The sequence below is a fragment of the Scyliorhinus torazame genome, chromosome 14 (genome assembly GCF_047496885.1).
Source record: "Scyliorhinus torazame isolate Kashiwa2021f chromosome 14, sScyTor2.1, whole genome shotgun sequence".
In the NCBI taxonomy this organism is placed as follows: domain Eukaryota; kingdom Metazoa; phylum Chordata; class Chondrichthyes; order Carcharhiniformes; family Scyliorhinidae; genus Scyliorhinus; species Scyliorhinus torazame.
The window spans coordinates 38,357,711-38,377,997 of record NC_092720.1 but is presented as its reverse complement, the minus strand read 5'-3'; the positions used below and the strand labels follow the sequence as shown (position 1 = coordinate 38,377,997).

General features: G+C 45.9%; 1 protein-coding gene and 1 long non-coding RNA gene across 6 annotated transcripts in view; one reads left to right on the top strand and one right to left on the bottom strand.

Annotated features, from left to right (window-relative positions):
• LOC140389654 (arf-GAP domain and FG repeat-containing protein 1-like) overlaps window positions 1-10,290 on the top strand; it is a 109,839-nt gene extending 99,549 nt beyond the window's left edge. For 2 of the 4 annotated variants that reach the window (XM_072473982.1, XM_072473980.1), the window contains 4 exons: window positions 7,054-7,101; window positions 7,933-8,088; window positions 8,182-8,276; window positions 9,615-10,290. In XM_072473982.1, coding sequence (XP_072330083.1) covers window positions 7,054-7,101; window positions 7,933-8,088; window positions 8,182-8,276; window positions 9,615-9,674 — 359 coding nt within the window. In that variant the 3' untranslated portion in view covers window positions 9,675-10,290. The remainder of the gene's footprint in view (window positions 1-7,053; window positions 7,102-7,932; window positions 8,089-8,181; window positions 8,277-9,614) is intronic. The other 2 variants (XM_072473983.1, XM_072473981.1) reach the window with 1 other exon arrangement.
• LOC140389660 (uncharacterized) overlaps window positions 1-20,287 on the bottom strand; it is a 73,211-nt gene that overhangs the window by 37,702 nt on the left and 15,222 nt on the right. For both annotated transcript variants that reach the window (XR_011934441.1, XR_011934442.1), the window contains exon 2: window positions 7,967-8,082. This is a non-coding gene — a long non-coding RNA (uncharacterized lncRNA). The remainder of the gene's footprint in view (window positions 1-7,966; window positions 8,083-20,287) is intronic.

Sequence of the window (20,287 nt, the reverse complement as noted above, 5' to 3'; positions counted from 1 at the left end):
TTTCGGAGCGCTGCTCCTTCCTCAGGTGAATGAAGAGGTCTGTTCCAGAAACACATATATAGACAAATTCAAAGATGCCAAACAATGCTAGGAATGCGAGCATTAGCAGGTGATTAAATCTTTACAGATCCAGAGATGGGGTAACCCCAGGTTAAAGAGGTGTGAATTGTCTCAAGCCAGGACAGTTGGTAGGATTTCGCAGGCCAGGTGGTGGGGGATGAATGTAATGTGACATGAATCCCAGGTCCCGGTTGAGGCCGCACTCATGTGTGCGGAACTAGGCTATAAGTTTCTGCTCGGCGATTCTGCGTTGTCGCGGGTCCTGAAGGCCGCCTTGGAGAACGCTTACCCGGAGATCAGAGGCTGAATGCCCTTGACTGCTGAAGTGTTCCCCGACTGGAAGGGAACATTCCTGCCTGGTGATTGTTGCGCGATGTCCGTTCATTCGTTGTCGCAGCGTCTGCATGGTCTCGCCAATGTACCACGCTTCGGGACATCCTTTCCTGCAGCGTATGAGGTAGACAACGTTGGCCGAGTCGCACGAGTATGTATGTGATTGTAAGACGCTGGTCTTACAATCACCAGGCAGGAATGTTCCCTTCCAGTCGGGGAACACTTCAGCAGTCAAGGGCATTCAGCCTCTGATCTCCGGGTAAGCGTTCTCCAAGGCGGCCTTCAGAACCCGCGACAACGCAGAATCGCCGAGCAGAAACTTATAGCCAAGTTCCGCACACATGAGTGCGGCCTCAACCGGGACCTAGGATTCATGTCACATTACATTCATCCCCCACCACCTGGCCTGCGAAATCCTACCAACTGTCCTGGCTTGAGACAATTCACACCTCTTTAACCTGGGGTTACCCCATCTCTGGATCTGTAAAGATTTAATCACCTGCTAATGCTTGCATTCCTAGCATTGTTTGGCATCTTTGAATTTGTCTATATATGTGTTTCTGGAACAGACCTCTTCATTCACCAGAGGAAGGAGCAGCGCTCCGAAAGCTAGTGACATCGAAACTAACCTGTTGGACTTTAACCTGGTGTTGTAAGACTTCGTACTGTGCTCACCCCAGTCCAACGCCGGCATCTCCACATCATGACTCCCCACACAGACAGCAGCAATATTCCAAACCAGTAGCGTGGAATATAACCAAATTTCTGCAAAGGGTAATGAGGGGCAAGTGCTTGGGGAACTGATCGTATTTTTATCCTATTTCATGTCTGGTCCTGACCTAATTTTTGGAGTTGAAGTACGCTTTCAAATGAAACTACTGTGAATGACCAGGAGACTCTGAACTTAATAAGCATTTTCTTTGAGCACGGATAATACGTTTGAGGCTGTTACAAGTTCTAGATGCTGGGATATGAACATAAACTTGGGAGTGGACAGAGTGCCCAGCGTTGCTACAATCCCCTTCGAGACTGTTAACGTTTAAAGAGAAATTTGAACTTATAGTTAATGAAGCCACAGGATTCCACAGTTTAAAACAAATGAATTTTACTATGTAAAAATAATGTAAAGCATTATTGTTAAATAAACAGTCTTAGTAATTTCTTATAACTTATATTGAAAAGCACAGTAAAACACAATTTAAACTAAAATTCTCTCCTTTTCACTAAGACTTCCCTGTAAAGTCTTGGCTAATTATCAGCTTCTTGAAGGTTATCTGTTTCCTTGGGACTAGCTCCAAACTTTTCCATAGCTCTCTTGTCAGCTCCGGGACTTTTCAACTCAAACCTGAGCTTCACGTGCAATTCCTGTGCAGTGACTTCGACGGAAAATTATAAACACCCTGATTTTCGAATGGCCTGTATGCTTCTTTTCTTGGCTTTGACAAAGGTTTCTTTCTCCAACTTTGCTCCTACAGCTACTTTACACCGAGGGTTACTATTGATTTCTTCCTCTAGCTCCAAGCTAGGCAAATCTTAAGACCATAAGATTTAGGAGCAGAATTAATAATAATCGCTTATTGTCACAAGTAGGCTTCAATGAAGTTACTGTGAAAAGCCCCTAGTCGCCTCATTCCAGCGCCTGTTCGGAGAGGCTGGTATGGGAATTGAACCTGTGCTGCTGGTCTTGGTCTGCATTACAAGTCAGCTGTTTTAGCCCACTATGCTAAACCAGCCGAATTAAGCCATTCGGTTCTCGGTCCGCCATTAGATCGTGGCTGATATGTTTCCCATCTCCAATCTTCTGCCCTGTAATCTTCTAGCCTTTCCTCCCCTCATGAGTTTTGTCTCCAAACTGCATTCCGCGTGGTGAATGATAAAGTTAGTATTTTCTGTGCTTATGGTGCAGGTCTGGGTAACATTACCTCTTTTGCTCCCTTGAGTCCATCTACTGCGGTTGTCTCTGTTCCCAAACTGAACTGCTAACTGCCTGCTTCTGGAGCAAGTACACAGATAGATAAACAGGAACCTCCCTAAACCCCACAGCATGGTATATTTGAGACATTTTGAAACAGAAATATAAATTTATTATCTTTGGTTTTTTAAATTTAGAGTGCCCAATTAATTTTTTCCAATTAAGGGGCAATTTAGCGTAGCCAATCCACCTAATCAGCACATCTTTGGGTTGTGGGGTGAAACCCACACAAACACTGGGAGAATGTACAAACTCCACACGAACAGGGACCCAGAGTCGGGATCGAACCTGGGACCTCGACGCCGTGAGACAGCAGTGCTAACCACTGTGCCACTGTGCTGCCATATAAATTAATTATCTTTACCTTCAAAATAACCCTTTGATTCTGTGACTCATGAATAATTTATATCTTCAATGGAATTAAAGACCCTTGTTCCAGACTCCCTGATTCGACCAAGAAACATTTGTTTACAAAGGTGCTTTCTTTCTGCTTTGATGTGGGAACAAATCTAAATCTCTTATTCATATGACCATAGACCTCCTGTCCCTACCAAATACTCAAAGATGGGCCATCTGTTGTTTAAGTTTTCTTCCTGCTATCTTTAACCATATTAAATAGACACAGGTTAGTGTTTAAAACTGTAGTTACTCCAGATCTGTTTGAATTGCACTTAGTTCAGGGTTGTTTATCAGTATCTCAATCAGATTTTTCCATTTATCTACATTTAACAATTTATTTCCTAAAACTAAAAGTTATACCTTTAAAACACGTCAATCAGATATTTGCAATGTGTTTAAATGTAATTACTTACAACAAGGTAATTGTGTGGAATAGAGTATCCAAGGATGGCAGAGAAGGCTAATGTTTTTTTTAAATATAAATTTAGAGTACCAAATTATATTTTTTTCCAATTAAGGGGCAATTTAGTGTGGCCAATCCACCTAACTTGCACATCTTTGGATTGTGGGGGTGAAACCCACGCAGACATGGGGAGAATGTGCAAATTCCACACAGACAGTGACCCAGTGTCGGGATCGAACCCAGGTCCTCAGTGCTGTAGGCAGCAGTGCTAACTACTGTGCCACCGTGCTGCCCCTGTGATGATAATTAAGGGAGAATTGGGTTTTGAGGAAGCTAGTAAGTGGTATTAGTTTATAGAATGATTTTTCTGGTCATGTATTATCATATAGGGAATTTCTGTGTCCCAATGTTGAAGTAGCCAGGCCAGGACAATTGGAAATTAGTAAAAGTACAAAGAGGGGTGAAAGTACAAACTATCTTCATAGAGGTAATAATTACCAATTCTCAATAAAACACGATGCAAAGTACAGGAGCAGATGCAGTTTAGTTTTTAGTGCTCAGTAATCCACTTGGAAGTGGATGGACAGTTGCTGTTAGTTATTATATGGTTAGATTTTCTATTAGAAACACTAGAGGCCAAGGCTAACAGCTTAACTAAAGCAAACATTGAACCTACTATGAGAAGAACTCTAGTGGGATTAAATGAGAAGCATGAGGAAGATTTCATTAATTGATATGAAAAATATGAAGTCTTAAATAAACTGTGTCATAAGTTTGAGACCACCCATTTAGCTATTTTTGCTGCATTTGTTCCCATTTCACACAAAGTCAAGACAAATGTCACCAAGGTCCCACCTACCCTAGCAACGAATTTGCATTTTATTCGAGTTTCACTCCATTCGTAAAATGTGGATCACCCAAATATATGTCCCGGCTCCCTTGCTAACTGACATTTGTGAATGGTTCCCTCTCTTCAGGTACTGTCTCTGCCCCTTTCAAATCCTGCACAATCAGCAACCTCTTTAAAAAAAATAAAACATTTTAAAAACACCTTTCAGACCTTGTGTCCTTGCAAGCTACAAGCACGATCTTCTGTCCTTCTCAAAATCCTTGAATATATTATACCCTCCCAAATCTCTCTATATTTCTCGCAGTACCGCTTTTGACTCTGTCTAATCAGGCTCCTGCAGTTGCACTAAAACAGCCCTTATTAAAGTCACAAATTACAACTCAGTGACTGCAATGCATTACCCCTCCTCGTCCTTCACATCGTAAGTGTAACCTTTAATGCTTCTCATTTGTTGTCTAGCTCAATGGGACTACACTAGCTTGGCTTCACTTTACCAAACTTTTAGTCAAAGCATCTCCAGCAATGACTTTGTAACCTGCCCACCGTTACTTCCGGAGTTCCCAATGATATATTCTTTGCCCCCTCCTCTTGCTTATCTACGTGCTGCTCCTGGGTAGGAAATCAGGGGCGGGATTCTCTCAGCCCAGCCCGGGTCAGAGAATTGCCGGGCCGGGTGCGGATTGCGCGCCAACGCTGGTCCGCCGATTCTCCGGTGGCGCCAGTCGGGGGCTGCCCAAAAAAGCCCGAGTACTGTCGGCGCCGCTCAGACCTGGTCTTACCCAGCGGGACCTCAGCGTCCATCCTGTCGGGGGTGGTCTGATGTGGGGCGGCCTCTTTTGCCTTGTAGCCCCACGCCATGTTGCATCGGGGCCGGTGTGGAGAAGGAATCTTCCGTGCATTTGCGCCGATCGCAGTGCGCATGCGCAGACCCCGCGGTGCCCATTTGACGCCGGTATCAGCAGCTGGAGCAGCGTGGGTCACTCAAGTGCTGTGCTGGCCTCCTGTAGGGCAGAGGATCGCTACACTTAGTGGTCCGATGACCCCGTCGTTAAATTGTCCAGTTTTTACAACAGCGTCAACACCGTCAGATGGGAGAATCCTACCCCAGAGTACATGTGTATCTCTCTACCATCACTCTCGATCCCTCCACTGCCTCTATGTTGTCAGAATACTTGTCTGACGTTCAGTTTCGACAGAGCTGCAATCCCCTCCAATTATAACATTGGAAAACCATCATCTTTTGGCCCACTGCCACAAATCTGTACCTCATTTATCTCCCTTCGCAGCCATTGTCTTGGGTTGAACTATACTGACCATGCTGAATTGCTCCTCAGTGTCCAAAGATGTGCAGGTTAGATGGGGCAGCAGGAATGGGGTGGGGGAGTGGGCCTAGGTTGGGGAGCTCTTTCGGAGGGTTGGTGCAGACTTGATGAGCCGAATTACCACCACCTGCACTGTAGGGATTCTATGACGGCTCACAACCTGAGCTTCCAACCCCATATCCTCTGTCACAAAACACCTACATATGCATTGCACGTCTTTGTTCGCACCTCGGCTTATGCCACTGTAACCCTCACGTATACTTTTAGCATCTTGTAACTCCACAATTCCAATGCACTACTGACCTGTTAATATTTCAGGAATTATTTTAATATTGGAATTGTAAATGAGATTTGAAGGATGCCAAGAAAGAACAAACATTGAAATGAAATCAGAGACCAGTTATTTAGTCCACATCGAAAAAGCACAACCGTCTAAAGGAGTTGGCAACTTGAATTTAGAAGCAATAGATCACACAGTGCTATTTCAATGGATCTCTTTGAAAATGTTATTGATCACTTGATATTATTCCCTTGCACTTTCGAAAATGTATTTGATGAAGTTTCACATGTGCACATTTTTCCTCACTTTAGAAATTTTGAAGCTCATTAGGTTACTGACAAGTCGAACTTGATTGAAACACTTTCAAGATAATTGGGGAAGACTCTGTCTAAGGGCTGACTAAATATTGGAAAGACCAAAGCCCTAGTCTTTGGTCTCTGCACAAACCTCTAGCCAGCACTCTGTCCCTCTCCCTGGCAACTGTCTGAGACTGAATCAGACTGTTTGCAACTATAGTGTCATATTCCATCCTGAGATGAGCTTCCGACCACACATCTGCACCATCACTGAGACCACCTTATTCCACCTCCATAATATCACCCGATTCTGCCCCTCCTCTGCTCCGTCTGTAGCTGAAAATCTCATTCACTCCATTGTTACCCCTCGACTTGACTACTCTAGCACGTGCCTAGCTTCTCCTACATTCTACCCTCTGTAAACTTGAAGTCGTCCCCTACTCTGCTACCCTGGACTATATAAGCTAATGGCTGTGGAACAATGGAGAGCATTATGACTCTGTTCCCTCCATTTCTATCCTGAGGATACTGAATCATGCTAGGGTACAATTCCTCAGCTGCTGGCAGACCTCTGGTGCCTCACTTGTGTCAATGTAGAAAAGGATTAATTATTGATCGTTTGGCCGTGTAGGATTTGAAGCTCGGCCTAACCCTGATCACTGGGACACAGCTCCGGTAAAAACTATTACATAACTGGTTTGGAATGGAATGGACGTTCCTTAAATCTTTCACCAAGAATTTCAATAAACCATTTCTTTTTAAATCTGGCATAATTCCTGCACTGCTGATAACTACTAGTTTCCTAAGAAACCAAGTTATGGAGTATTATTTTTTTTATATGTAATCCTCAATTGTTACAGCTTGTTGCTAATTGAAAGAAGGAAGTCTGTGGATCAAATTGTACATGTTTAATGGGACAAAATGAGTCTTCTAATTCCGAATTAGGCTCCAGTTTTTTGCAAGTTATAATTTCAAAGTTCCTGTGTTAGTTGTTAATTGAGGACCCAATTGCTGTGAAACCCCTTTTTTCTGGGGCAATGTACTTAATTCGCTGTATGCTAACTAGTCTCTGCTTTTCAGTTTTGAGGACGGTAAATAATTATTGTCTTTTCTGTAACTTTTTGTGGCTGTCCTTGAGGGCTTTTAGGAACTCTGCACACTCGAGCAGTTCCACTGGCTCATTTTGGTAGGTGCCAGCGCTTTGTTTGATACTTGGCTAAATTAAGAGTGTCTTACTGTTAGTTACACAGTCTAATGACTAGCTAGCATGTCATGGAAGTGGGCACTGCTGGCAAAGCAGACATTTGTTTCCCATCTCAAAGGAAGTGGTGGTGGGCTGCCTCCTTGTTATTTGTTGCAGCGATTTAATGTACTTCAGGCCCATGTTCCAAGCTGGTAGTCCCAGTGTGGGACTAGAGACACATTCAGGTAAGGACAGCAGCTTTTCCTCAAAGGCATGGGTGAATCACTTGGGATTTTGTGACAGTTTCATGGTTCCTTCACTAATTTTTTAAAAACTGAATTCAATTTTGCACACTGCCAGGGGTGAGATTTGAAGTTGTATCTTCTAGATTATTAGTCCAGTACCCAGTTACTCATCCAGTGGCTTTCCCATGACTTAAATTTCAACGTAAATAACTTAAGAATCTAAAAAATGGCTTGATGCTCACTAATACTCATGATATTACTGCACTCTCACAAAAATGTTTAGAAATATCAGATATTTGACTTATTTGATGGCACGAGTGCTCAAATGTCCTGGAGTGAATGTTTTAAAATCCATTTAAATGTGTATTTAAGATAGCTCTTTCAAAAATTGTAAAATGTAGAAATTCTTTAGTAGCTCAACATAACGGTGTTGAGTACACACTGTGTTTTGAAACAGATTCAACATCCAGAGCATTGCGATTACAGTCCCCCTTTAAGTGCCTAAATCAGAATAGTTCTATATGTTGTGAGATTAGTCTTTTTAATATATCAGTTAAATTGGCTTCCATTTTCTTTCTCTGTGTAACAGTAAGCTTTGGAACAGCATCAATGAGCATGCCCACCTTGTTTGCTACGCCAGCCAGGTATACTCTTCCCACCAGCTTCAGTGGTGGCTTCCAGCAGCCAATTTTATCTGCTCCTATGACCTTCACTCAGCATTCGGCATTTCCACAGCAACCTGTTGGTAATATCAAAATTCATCAAGATATTATCAAATTCTTGTCTATGTCTTCCAATTATAAAAATCCTCTCCTTAAATGTTGCACCTCTTTTTCAGGTGGCGGTTTTGGTTCATTTGGACAACCAAAGCCAATGGTCATGCCATATGGTCAACCGATGGCAACATCTGCAGTATCTAGTAACCCATTTCTGGTAATTTGTATTTTTGAAAAATAATTTTCTCTGGTCTTGCATCCATCCAAAAACCACTTGTTGCAAAAGCTTTTTCCTAAAGTTCCAAAATTTCCTCCAGTTTTTGTGGACCCATTAAAGGGGTTAAGAATCCCTACGGTGCAGAAGGAGGCCATTTGGCCCATTGAGGCTGCAATCCAAAAGAGCACCCTACCTAATTATACATCTTTGGATACCAAGGGGCAATTTAGCATGGCCCCTTTGGACTGTGGGAGGAAATCGCAGCACTGAGACATGGGAGAATGTGCAAACTCCATACAAGCAGTCACCCAAAGCCGGAATTTAACCTGGGTCCCTGGTGCTGTGAGGCCGCAGTGCTAACCACTGTGCCATCATGCCGCCAATGTCACTCAAAGTAAAATGTTGAGTTTCAGCTTCTGGGGCTCCTTTCGTCTAAATATCTGAATTCCAGTGGCGTTGAGTTTTTTTAAGACATCTTGGGTCAGTTGTACAAGTTGTGGAGCTTGTACAGAAATCTGCAACACATAATAATTTTTATAGTCTTTATTGGCATCACAAGTAGGCTTACATTAACACTGCAATGAAGTTACTGTGAAAAGCCCCAGTCGCCACACTCTGGAGCCTGTTCGGGTACACGGAGGGAGAATTCAGAATGTCCAATTCACCTAACAAGCACGTCTTTCGGGGCTTGGGGGAGGAAACCGGAGCACCCGGAGGAAACCCACGCAGACACAGGGAGAACGTGCAGACTCCGCACAGACAGTGACCCAAGTCGGGAATCGAGCCCGGGTCCCTGGCGTTGTGAAGCAGCAGTGCTAACTAACCACAGTGCTACCATGCCACCTTGTTGGTGGCAGTGAAGATAAAACTGCTTGTGAAAAGAATGTTGATACAGGTGGGCCTGCTTTGAGGCAAATTGGTGGATGTGCAGTGAGAAACGGTATTCCCAAATGTTGAGGTATTGCATTTACTAAAATAGTTTCGCTCAGTTGGCTAGACAGCTGATTTGCGATGCAGAGCGAGGCTGTACCGGCTGAGGTTATCCATGAAGGCCCTTCTTCTGGATCTTCCCCTCACCTGAGGTGTGGTGATCCTCAGGTTAAATCACTATCAGTCAGCTCTCCCCCTCAAAAGGGGAAAGCAGCCTGTGGTGATCAGGGACTATTTTACCTTTATTAAAATATACATGGCTATGGACAGTTCTGACAATATTGTTGACAGAATTTCTCAGGGGGTGTCCTGGTATGTTTACTTGTGATTCCTCTTTCTTTACTGTTCTTCACAATTAAGTTAAAAGCAGAAGATATTCATTGTTCTTCTCTGGCTCTCCTTTCCCAGGCTGGAGCTCCAATGGGGCAGTTTCCAACAGGCAGCTCTTCAACCAACCCCTTCTTATAGCTGAATTGGTTCCTGTCAGGAGTGCGATGTCGATGCGTGATGTCTCCAAATCTCTTGCACAGACGTGTTCACTGATCTTAGCTTTAATCACAAGAGTCTCTAAAGCCTGTATTTTGTAAAACGGGGTAATATATGCAGAAAGGAATGACTTTGCGCATGTCCTTTTATTTAATCACTATTTGGCAAGAAGGTTCAAGATGTAGCCATATCATGTATATTAAAATGGGCTAATATTAAGTTATTACAAATCCTACCTTTCATTGCTCTGCAGTACTGTACATACTTTTCTTAGAAATTTAGCTATTTGTGCAAAATCGTATTTGTAATTTAACACATTTGTGTGAATGTGAAATGTTACAGAGCAGAAAGAATCATCAGTAAAGTTGCTATATCTATAAGGATGAAACCGCTGCAACATTGGCCTTTTAAGTTCGAGTTTTAGATAAACTAGAAGTTTTATTAATTTGATGACTGGAAAAGGGATTTTTCTTTCTTAGAGGAAAATGCTCTTATTTATACTCTTGAGTATGTAGAAAACTGCAATTCTACCTAACAAAGGAGATCCTGTTTTGCTACAAAGTTTGCAACTGACAAAATAAATAAATATTAGTAAGAATGTCCATGAAGATTTATTTTAGACAAGTAATTCTATTGTCCATGTTGCTTTATTGTTCTTATAGATGGAATCATATAAATTATACTACAGCGAGCGGCCAACTGTACTCATACTTGTTCTTTAAGTAGGGTTACAAAGAAAACAAAAAGGAATGAAACCAGACAGACCATCCGCCATCGACCTAGGCACCGGAAATGACAATGGGGAACCCAGCCCTATAAAACCTGCAGATCCTCCTTACTAACATTTGGAGGCTTGGACCAAACTTTTGATAGCTTTCTCACAGACTAGTCGAGCAACAGCCTGACATAGTCATACTCACGGAATCATACCTTACAGATAAATTCTCCGACAACACTGTCACCGTCGCTGGGTATGTCCTATCTCACCGTCAGGACAGACCCAGCAGAGGTGACGGCACAGTGGTATACAATCAAGGGGGAGTTGATTGGAAGTCCTTAACATCGGCTCTGGGCCCATGATGTCTCATGGCGCCAGGTCAAACATGGGCAAGGAAATCTCCTGCTGATTACCATGGACTGTCTGATGAATCAGTATCCCTGCATGTTGACCACCACTTGGAGGAAGCACTGAGGATGAGTACTCTGAGTGGGGATTTCAATATCCATCACCAAGGGTGTCTCGGTAGTACCACCACAGACCGAGCTGGCTGGGGCCGAAAGGACATCGCTCCCTCTTTGTTAATTCCCTGTTAAATGTTATAATCTGTGCCTCAATTGTTAGTTGTGAGGTATTCTGCTCACTGATGCTCAGTTTAGGTTCCGTCAGGGCCACTCAACCCCTAAGCTCATCTCTTCAGGAAACTAAGGAAATTTGGCATGGCCACATTGACTCTTACCAAGGTTTACAGATGCACCATAGAAAGCATCCTATCAGGCTGCATCACAGCCTGGTGTGGCAACTGCTCGGCCCAAAACCGTAAGAAACTACAGAGAGTTGTGAACACAGCCCAGTCCATCACTCAAACCTGCCTCCATTCCTTTGACTCTGTTTACACCTCCCGCTGCCTTGGGAAAACGGGCAGCATAATCAAAGACCCCTCCCACCCAGCTTACTCTTCCAACTTCTTCCATCGGGCAGGAGATACAAGAGTCTGAGAACACGCACGAACAGACTCAAAAAACGCTTCTTCCCTGCTGTTACCAGACTCCTAAACTACCCTCTTCTGGACTGACCTGATTAATTCTACACTCCTTTATGCTTCACCGGGTGCTGGTGTCTATGTATTTACATTGTGTATCTTCCCTATTACATATTTTCTTTTATTTCATGTATTAAATGATCTGTTTGAGTTGCTCACAGAAAAGTACTTTTCACTGAACCTCGGTACACGTGACAATAAACTATTCCAATTCCATTTCCCAGCTGTTCATGCTGGCAGGATCTTCCAGTCCCGCCAATGGCCAACCCTCGCTGCAGGTTTCCTGACTGCAAAATCCTGGCCTATCCGTTTTCTCACGAGGCTTATCAGAAAAAAAACCCCAGCAGCGTGGTTTAAGAGATGTTTTAGCATCAACAGAAATATAGCATTGTAGGAGTCCGAAAACTTTGCTCGAGTCAAATAGGATACTGAAGTTGCAAATAATCTAGTTCGCATGGTGGCATAGTGATTAGCACTGAAGCCTCCTGTGCCCTCTCGATACTGACCGTTTTACCCCTGCAATTAGTTTTTCCTTATTTATCATATCAAAACCATTTCAGGTTTTGAATACACATCTATATCACACTGCCTTTTAATAGTATAAACCAATTTGCTTAAATTGCTTCATAAGTAACAACTTCAACCAGTATGTAACAGTAAATTAACTTAGAGTATTAGAATAAATGAAAATGAAATGCATTATGAACAGATTCTTAAAAATGTATTGTTGATCTCATTCCTTCCTGCCGTTGTTGTCGCTTCGCCTTCATGGAGGGACATTAGACTGCCATCTCCTGGTCATAGTGAACATAGCCCAACACTGAGCTCAGCTCAATCTACAATGGCAATTGGGATCCCATTGATGTCATAAGACCCGGGCAGAATTCTCCATTGGCTGACGCCGAAATTGGGAAATACAATTGGGCGGAGAATCGGATTTGATGCCGAAAATATGGTGGGCTCCAGTTTCACGCCTAATCACAATTCTCCGGTGCCTCGACAGCGGCGTCAATGCATTCCATTCTGCATGTACAGTAAACACCCTTGGCATATCATTAGCGGGCCTGACCCTGCATTCCGGGGCCTCAATGATTCTCTGCCTCCAATGGGGGGAATTCTCGGCGGCGAGGTTCACTTGTGCTTTTAAAATAATGAAACAGATGTGTTGCTGGTGAGGGAGAGAGGGGGTACAGAAAGTGTCCAACACCGCCATAGTTTGCTGACAGTTGTGCCAGTGGCCGGGGCTTCTGCCAGGGCTGGGGGGAGTAGTGGGGGGTGGCCAGAAGGTGGGCTGTGGGGTCGGGGTGGGCGGGCATGGAACACCATTGCCCAAGCCTGCAAGGCAGCCATGTAGCTGCGCTTGCCGCTGACTGCCCCACTGCAAACTTAATGCCATGGGATGTAAGGGTGTACCCCCTCGCCACCCCCCTAGGTGCCCTCTGGTCCCAGCCGACCCACCCGCGGAACGGGCGTGCTCCAGCGCTACCAATGTCATCTTGTTGGCTGGGATGTGTGTGTGCGGGGAGTGGAGTGCTAATATGTGGCTGCAGCTTGTCAGCCTCTCGCATGTCAATCCTGATCCCAGTGATTCCAGCACTGTTTTCCATTGGAATTGACCGTGTTCCACATTGCGCTGATGCTAACCCCTCAATGGTCACTGAATTGTCCCAGTTTTGCTGTCGCAGAAGTCCATGAATACTGCCCCGTCGTCAACACACAGTATCAGAACGGAGAATCCCGCTGCCCAACTTCCATTTTTAATGGGCTTACCTCCTGACTCCTACAACCTTTATTTTCAAAAAATATACTTCATTCATAACATTTATGAAGGCATGTTACACAACAGTTCAAATCTGACCAGGGGCGGATCTACTATGAAACTAATGAAGCTTAAACTTCAGTGCCCCTAATCACGGAGGGGCCCCAGAAGCGACTTTAGTCCACATTGCTTAAAAATTTTGGGTCTACTGTATGAGAAGGGGTTTTTTAAAAATAATAATATAGTGTAATTCCGAACAGGACGACATTGGACTACATTAGACTGCACCGTGCGACAAGACAGGGCTGCCCTCTCTCCCCACTGCTGTTTGTGCTGGCCATAGAGCCACTAGCAATTGCACTGAGAGCTTCTCGGGGCTGGTCCGGTGGGGAGTGGAACATAAGAGTCTCGCTATACGTAGATGATCTGCTGTTATAAGTATCGGACCCAATGGTGGGGATGGACGGGTATGGCGACCCTGAGGGAATTTGGCCGGTTCTCCGGATACAAACAACATGGCTAAGAGCGAGTTGTTTGTAATTCAGGAGAGTAGGCTGAAGGGGTTGCCGTTCAGGCTAGTGGGGGAGAGTTTCCGAGATTTGGGGATATTTGGGCACGGGACTGGGGCAAGCTGCATAAGCTCAACCTGTCCCGACTGGTGGAATGAGTGAGGGAGGAGGTCCGGAGGTGGGATGCGCTCCCGCTGTCATTGGCGGGGAGGGTACAGACTGTTAAGATGACGATTCTCCCGCAGTTCTTGTTTGTTTCTCAGTGTCTCCCTATCTTTATCCCGCGGTCCTTCTTTAAGAGGCTGAATAAAATTATTCTGGGATTTGTATGGGCAGGGAAGTCCCCGCGGGTGAAGAGGGTGATGCTTGAAAGGAACAGAGGAGAAGGGGGCTGGCGTTGCCGAATTTCAGCAACTATTACTGGGCGGCCAACATAGTGATGATAAGGAAATGGATGGTGGGTGTGGAATTGGTTTGGGAGCGGATGGAGGCTGCTTCGTGCAGGGGCACTAGCTTAGCAGCCCTGGTCACGGCGCCTCTGCCGCTTTCACCGGCACTACTCCACCAGCCCGATTGTGGTGGCGGCTCTTCGGATCTGGGGCCAGTGGAGGAGGCATGTAGGGGAGGTAAGAGCATCGGTGTGAACCCCAATCTGCGGCAACCACCAATTTGCCCCGGGGAACATGGACCGGGGGTATCGACTGTGGAGGAGGGCAAGGATTGTGAGGATGGGGGATCTGGTTCCTGGAAGGGAGCTTTCCGAGCCCCCATGCTGACAGTTGATAATGATTTCATACAGAATTGTTTAATGCAAGACGTAGGTATTTTTCAAAATAAAAATCCAGATGATGAATATACCGAATCAAGCAGGGTTTACAAGGAGCAAAACACAAGTTTCTCAAACAAATATTTTGAAAAAAGATTGAAAAATGTCCAGACTGTGATGAGATCCTGGTTAGTTTACTCAAAGAGCAAAGGCTGTATATACTGTTTTGTCTGCAAACTCTTTTCTAAATGCATGCAGTAGACAGAATGACTGTAGTAATGGTGATTCTCTAGGCTTGTGTCACTGTCTGTGCGGAGTCTGCACGTTCTCCCCGTGCCTGCGTGGGTTTCCTCCGGGTGCTCCGGTTTCCTCCCATAAGTCCCGAAAGACGTGCTTGTTAGGTGAATTGGACATTCTGAATTCTCCCTCCGTGTACCCGAACAGGCGCCGGAATGTGGCGACTAGGGGAGTTTCACAGTAACTTCATTGCAGTGTTAATGTAAGCCTACTTGTGACACCAATAAAGATTATTACTATAATCAATCACAGAGCAATCAACAGATGATCGGAAAGTGGCTGTCATGATATGCAGACACACATAATGATATACAGACAAGCAGCTAATGGACACAGAGAACAGGACATGACCAATAAGCAGGCAGGACACTCAGGGGTGGGATCTGACTATAAAAGACACATGGCACTCACACTCCGTCTCTTTCCACTGATGAACATCTAGAAAGTCAGTCAAAGGTGTTGTTGCAATCTCACACCTCCACCACGTGGCTAAGAGCTAGTCTGGTTGAGTCAGACAGAGTAATCACACTTAAGTTAGCAGAGAATCGAACTCACAGAGAACTGTGCGAACTGTGCTATTAGTTCAATAAACCTGATTGAACTAACTTCAAGGTCTGGAGTATCTTTCTGATCTAAACTGCATCCAGTTGCAGCCTGTGTTAGACCAGTGTACCTAACACGACATGATACCAGGAGACTACTAATTTAAGGTGGCTTACCTCAGTCCGTTCCGTGACAACCAGCAAATGTATTCCAGCACCATGGGGAAGATTCAGGCTCCTCACCAGCTCAGGACCTCCGGCAATCTCAGTGGCGGATATTCAAGCAAAGGTTTCTGCTGTACATCGAAGCCTCAGACCTCGAGGGTGCGTCTGATGCAAGAAAAATCGTGCTTCTCCTTTCAACAGCAGGTGATCAAGCCATCAAACTCTTCAACTCGTTTAACTTCACCGAAGGCCAGGACAAGACAAAGTTTCAGACCATCCTGGACAAGTTCGATAGTCACTATGAAGTGGACACCAATGAAATCTTCGAGTGCTACATATTCAAACAACGTCTTCAAGGTAAAGATGAATCTTTCAATGCCTTCTTAACTAGCTTCCACTTGCTAGCACTGTCCTGCAACTTTGGTGATATTGCTGACTCTATGATCAGAGACCAAATTGTGTTTAGAGTTCACTCTGATCCTCTGAGAGAGCAGCTCTTAAAAATCAAGCATATGACCCTGCCAGTCGTGCTCGAAACATGTACAGTGCATGAGCACGCAAAAAATCGGTATTCCCAATACAAATCAGCTGAAAATGAGAAACTTGCCTCCCACGAGGCAGTGAGTGTGCAGGCCATCTCCCAGATGCAGCGCCTCAGCATTGAAGACAGCGGCCATCTCGCTCGCTTTTCCCGGAGCCCCATGCATGCGCGATGCGAACGGGATAACGAAGCGGCCGACACCCACACCGCGCAGGTGCAGACATCTGCCGACTGCACTGCGCATGTGCGACGACGTACACTGTGTCACGGCGCTGACGTCATGACGTGCCCGAACTGTGTCAATGTCCACGTAAAGGGACACTGCCTTGCACGAGGCAGGCGATGTTTAAACTGCGGGAAGCCTGGACACTATGCAGCCTTGTGCAGGTCTGCACCACCAGTCAGAGGCCAGCGCTCCGCTCCCAATTCCGACGACGGCGCGTCCAGAATGTGCAACGACGATTACAGGATTCTGATCCTGGCTGTACAACAGATCCAGAGGACGAGTGCCTGGAGTCCGTCTACCGAGTGGGCATCATTACCACACATGAACATGCCACACCTAACTCATCTCGCATTCAGTCCATCCTCACTGTGGATTCAGAGGACAAATGGTGTGCGGTGATGCAGGTCAACCGCTGCTCCATCCAGTTCAAGCTGGACACAGGTGCTTCTGCCAACCTCCTCTCACAGGCAGACTTCAAACACATCAAGAAGCCCCCCAAGGTCCTTCCAGCAGCCTGCCAGCTCCTGGACTATAACGGTAATGCCATCACGGCACTGGGGCCCTGCCATCTTCTTGTCTCCAACCGGAGTACGCATGCACGGCTAAGGTTTGAAATTGTCAAGCTGGACAGGGCATCCCTACTGGGCGCGCATGCCTGCAAAAAGCTAAGCCTGGTGTAGCGGGTTTATTCAACGACATCCTCCAACGTGGATCTTCAAGCTGGCATTGACGACATCCTTGCTTAGTATCCAGATGTGTTTGATGGGATGGGCACTTTGCCATATCGGTACAAGATCCTACTGCAACCTGATGCCAAGCCAGTGGTCCATTCACCACGCCCCCGCTGAAGGAGCGGCTGAAGGAACAGCTCAAGGAGCTGCAGCAGCAGGGAATCATTTCCAGGGTAACCAAACTGACTGACTGGGTCAGCTCGATGGTGGTGGTGATAAAACCCTCTGGAGACCTGCGCATCTGCATTGATCCCAAGGGTCTCAACCAGAATATAATGCATGAACACTATACCCCATCCCGAAGCGGGAGGAACTCACCAGTGAGATGGCACATGCACTGTTTTTCACGAAGTTACACGCTTCAAATGGATTCTGGCAAATCCAACTGGATGAGTCCAGCAGAAGACTCTGCACCTTCAATACACCATTTGGCAGGTACTGCTATAACCGTATGCGATTCAGCATCGTCTCAGCATCGGAGATATTTCATTGCATCATGGAACAGATGATGGAGGGCATCAAAGGGGTTCGTGTGTACGTGAACGACATCATCATATGGTCCACGCCCCCTGAGGAGCATGTTTCCTGTCTCCAGCAGGTATTCTGCCGTGTCCACGCCAATGGCCTGAAGCTGAACAGGGCCAAATGTTGCTTTGGCATAACGACACTCAAGTTCCTAGGAGACCAGATCTCAACAGGGCGTGTGCCCCGACACAGACAAGGTCAAGGCCATCGCAGCCATGAAGGTCCCGGAAGACAAGAAGGCGGTGTTGCGCTTCCTGGGCATGGTCAATTTTCTGGGCAAGTTCATCCCAAACACGGCCTCACACATCACGGCCCTATGAAACCTAGTGAAGAAGTCCACTGCCTTCGAGTGGAAGGCGGCCCACCAGGCAGAGTGGTTGGAGCTGAAAGCCAAGCTCACCACTGCACCCGTATTGGCATTTTTTGACCCAGACAGGGAAACAAAAATTTTGACAGATGCGAGCCAGGATGGCATCGGTGCGGTCCTGCTGTAACGCGATGACACTTCATCCTGGGCACCGGTTGCCAACGCATCAAGGGCAATGATGCCCACTGAACAAAGGTATGCACAAATCGAGAAGGAATGCCTGGGCCTTCTCACTGGCATTGTTAAGTTTCACGACTATGTCTACGGCCTGCCGATATTCGCAGTCGAGACGGATCACACGCCCCTGGTCCACATTATCCACAAGGACCTGAATGACATAACGCCTCGGTTGCAGTGCATCCTCCTCAAACTCAGAAGGTACAACTTTGACCTGGTCTACACGCCTGGCAAGGAGCTCATCATTGCCAATACACTGTCCCGCTCCATCACCGTGCCTATTGAACCACTGAACGTCATCCGGCAAATTGAGTCACAGGTGCAGCTGTGTTCTAGCACCCTCCCGGCATCTGATAAGAAGGTGATTCGTACCGTGAAGAGACAGCCAAAGACCCCCTCTTGCAGCGTGTAGCCAATGGCTGGCAAAATGGGCAGTGCCCTCAATTTTTCAAAGTAAAGGACGACCTGACGGTGATTGATGGTATCCTCCTCAAGCTGGACCGAATTGTAATTCCACACAGTCTCCAGAGCTTGGTGTTCCGTCAAATCCATGAGGGCCACCTGGGTGTGGAAAAGTGCAGACGCAGAGCCAGGCAGGCTGTCTACTGGCCCGGGATCAGCCAGAACATCGCGAACATGGTCCTTAACTGTCAACACTTCCAGCCAGCGCAGAGTAAGGAGACACTTCAGCAGCATGAAATCGAAACCTCTCCATGGTCCAAGGTTGGCATCGACCTCTTTCATGCAAATGGTCGTGATTACGTGTTAATCATTGATTACTTTTCCAATTACCCTGAAGTCGTGAAGCTCTCAGACCTCACATCTCGGACCGTCATCAAGGCCTGTAAACAGCCAGCGGGAGATAGAGGAGCAGATAAGTAGACAGATTTTGGAAACGAGTAAAAACAACAGGGTTGTTGTGATGGGAGACTTCAACTTCCCCAATATTGACTGGGATTCACTTAGTGCTAGGGGCTTAGAAGGGGCAGAGTTTGTAAGGAGCATCCAGGAGAGCTTCTTAAAACAATATATAGATAGTCCAACTAGGGAAGGGGCACTACTGGACCTGGTATTGGGGAATGAGCCCGGCCAGGTGGTAGAAGTTTCAGTAGGGGAGCATTTTGGGAACAGTGACCACAATTCAGTAAGTTTTAAAGTGCTGGTGGACAAGGATAAGAGTGGTCCTAGGGTGAATGTGCTAAATTGGGGGAAGGCTAATTATAACAATACTAGGCGGGAACTGAAGAACCTAGATTGGGGCGGATGTTTGAGGGTAAATCAACATCTGACATGTGGGAGGCTTTCAAGTGTCAGTTGAAAGGAATTCAGGACCGGCATGTTCCTGTGCGGAAGAAGGATAAATACGGCAAATTTTGGGAACCTTGGATAACGAGATATTGTAGGCCTCGTCAAAAAGAAAAAGGAGGCATTTGTCAGGGCTAGAAGGCTGGGAACAGACAAAGCCTGTGTGGAATATAAGGAAAGTAGGAAGGAACTTAAGCAAGGAATCAGGAGGGCTAGAAGGGGTCATGAAAAGTCATTGGCAAATAGGGTTAAGGAAAATCCCACGGCTTTCTACACATACATAAAAAGCAAGAGGGTAGCCAGGGAAAGGGTTGGCCCACTGAAGGACAGGCAAGGGAATCTATGTGTGGAGCCAGAGGAAATGGGTGAGGTACTAAATGAATACTTTGCATCAGTATTCACCAAAGAGAAGGAATTGGTGGATGTTGAGTCTGGAGAAGGGTGTGTAGATAGCCTGGGTCACATTGAGATCCAAAAAGATGAGGTGTTGGGCATCTTGAAAGATATTAAGGTAAGTCCCCAGGGCCTGATGGGATCTACCCCAAATACTGAAGGAGGCTAGAGAGGAAATTGCTGAGGCCTTGACAGAAATCTTTGGTTCCTCACTGTCTTCAGGTGATGTCCCGGAGGACTGGAGACTAGCCAATGTTGTTCCTCTGTTTAAGAAGGGTAGCAAGGATAATCCAGGGAACTACAGGCCGGTGAGCCTTACATCAGTGGTAGGGAAATTACTGGAGAGAATTCTTCGAGACAGGATCTACTCCCATTTGGAAGCAAATGGACGTATTAGCGAGAGGCAGCATGGTTTTGTGAAGGGGAGGTCGTGTCTCACTAACTTGATAGAGTTTTTCGAAGAGGTCACAAAGCTGATTGATGCAGGTAGGGCAGTGGATGGTGTCTATATGGACTTCAGTAAGGCCTTTGA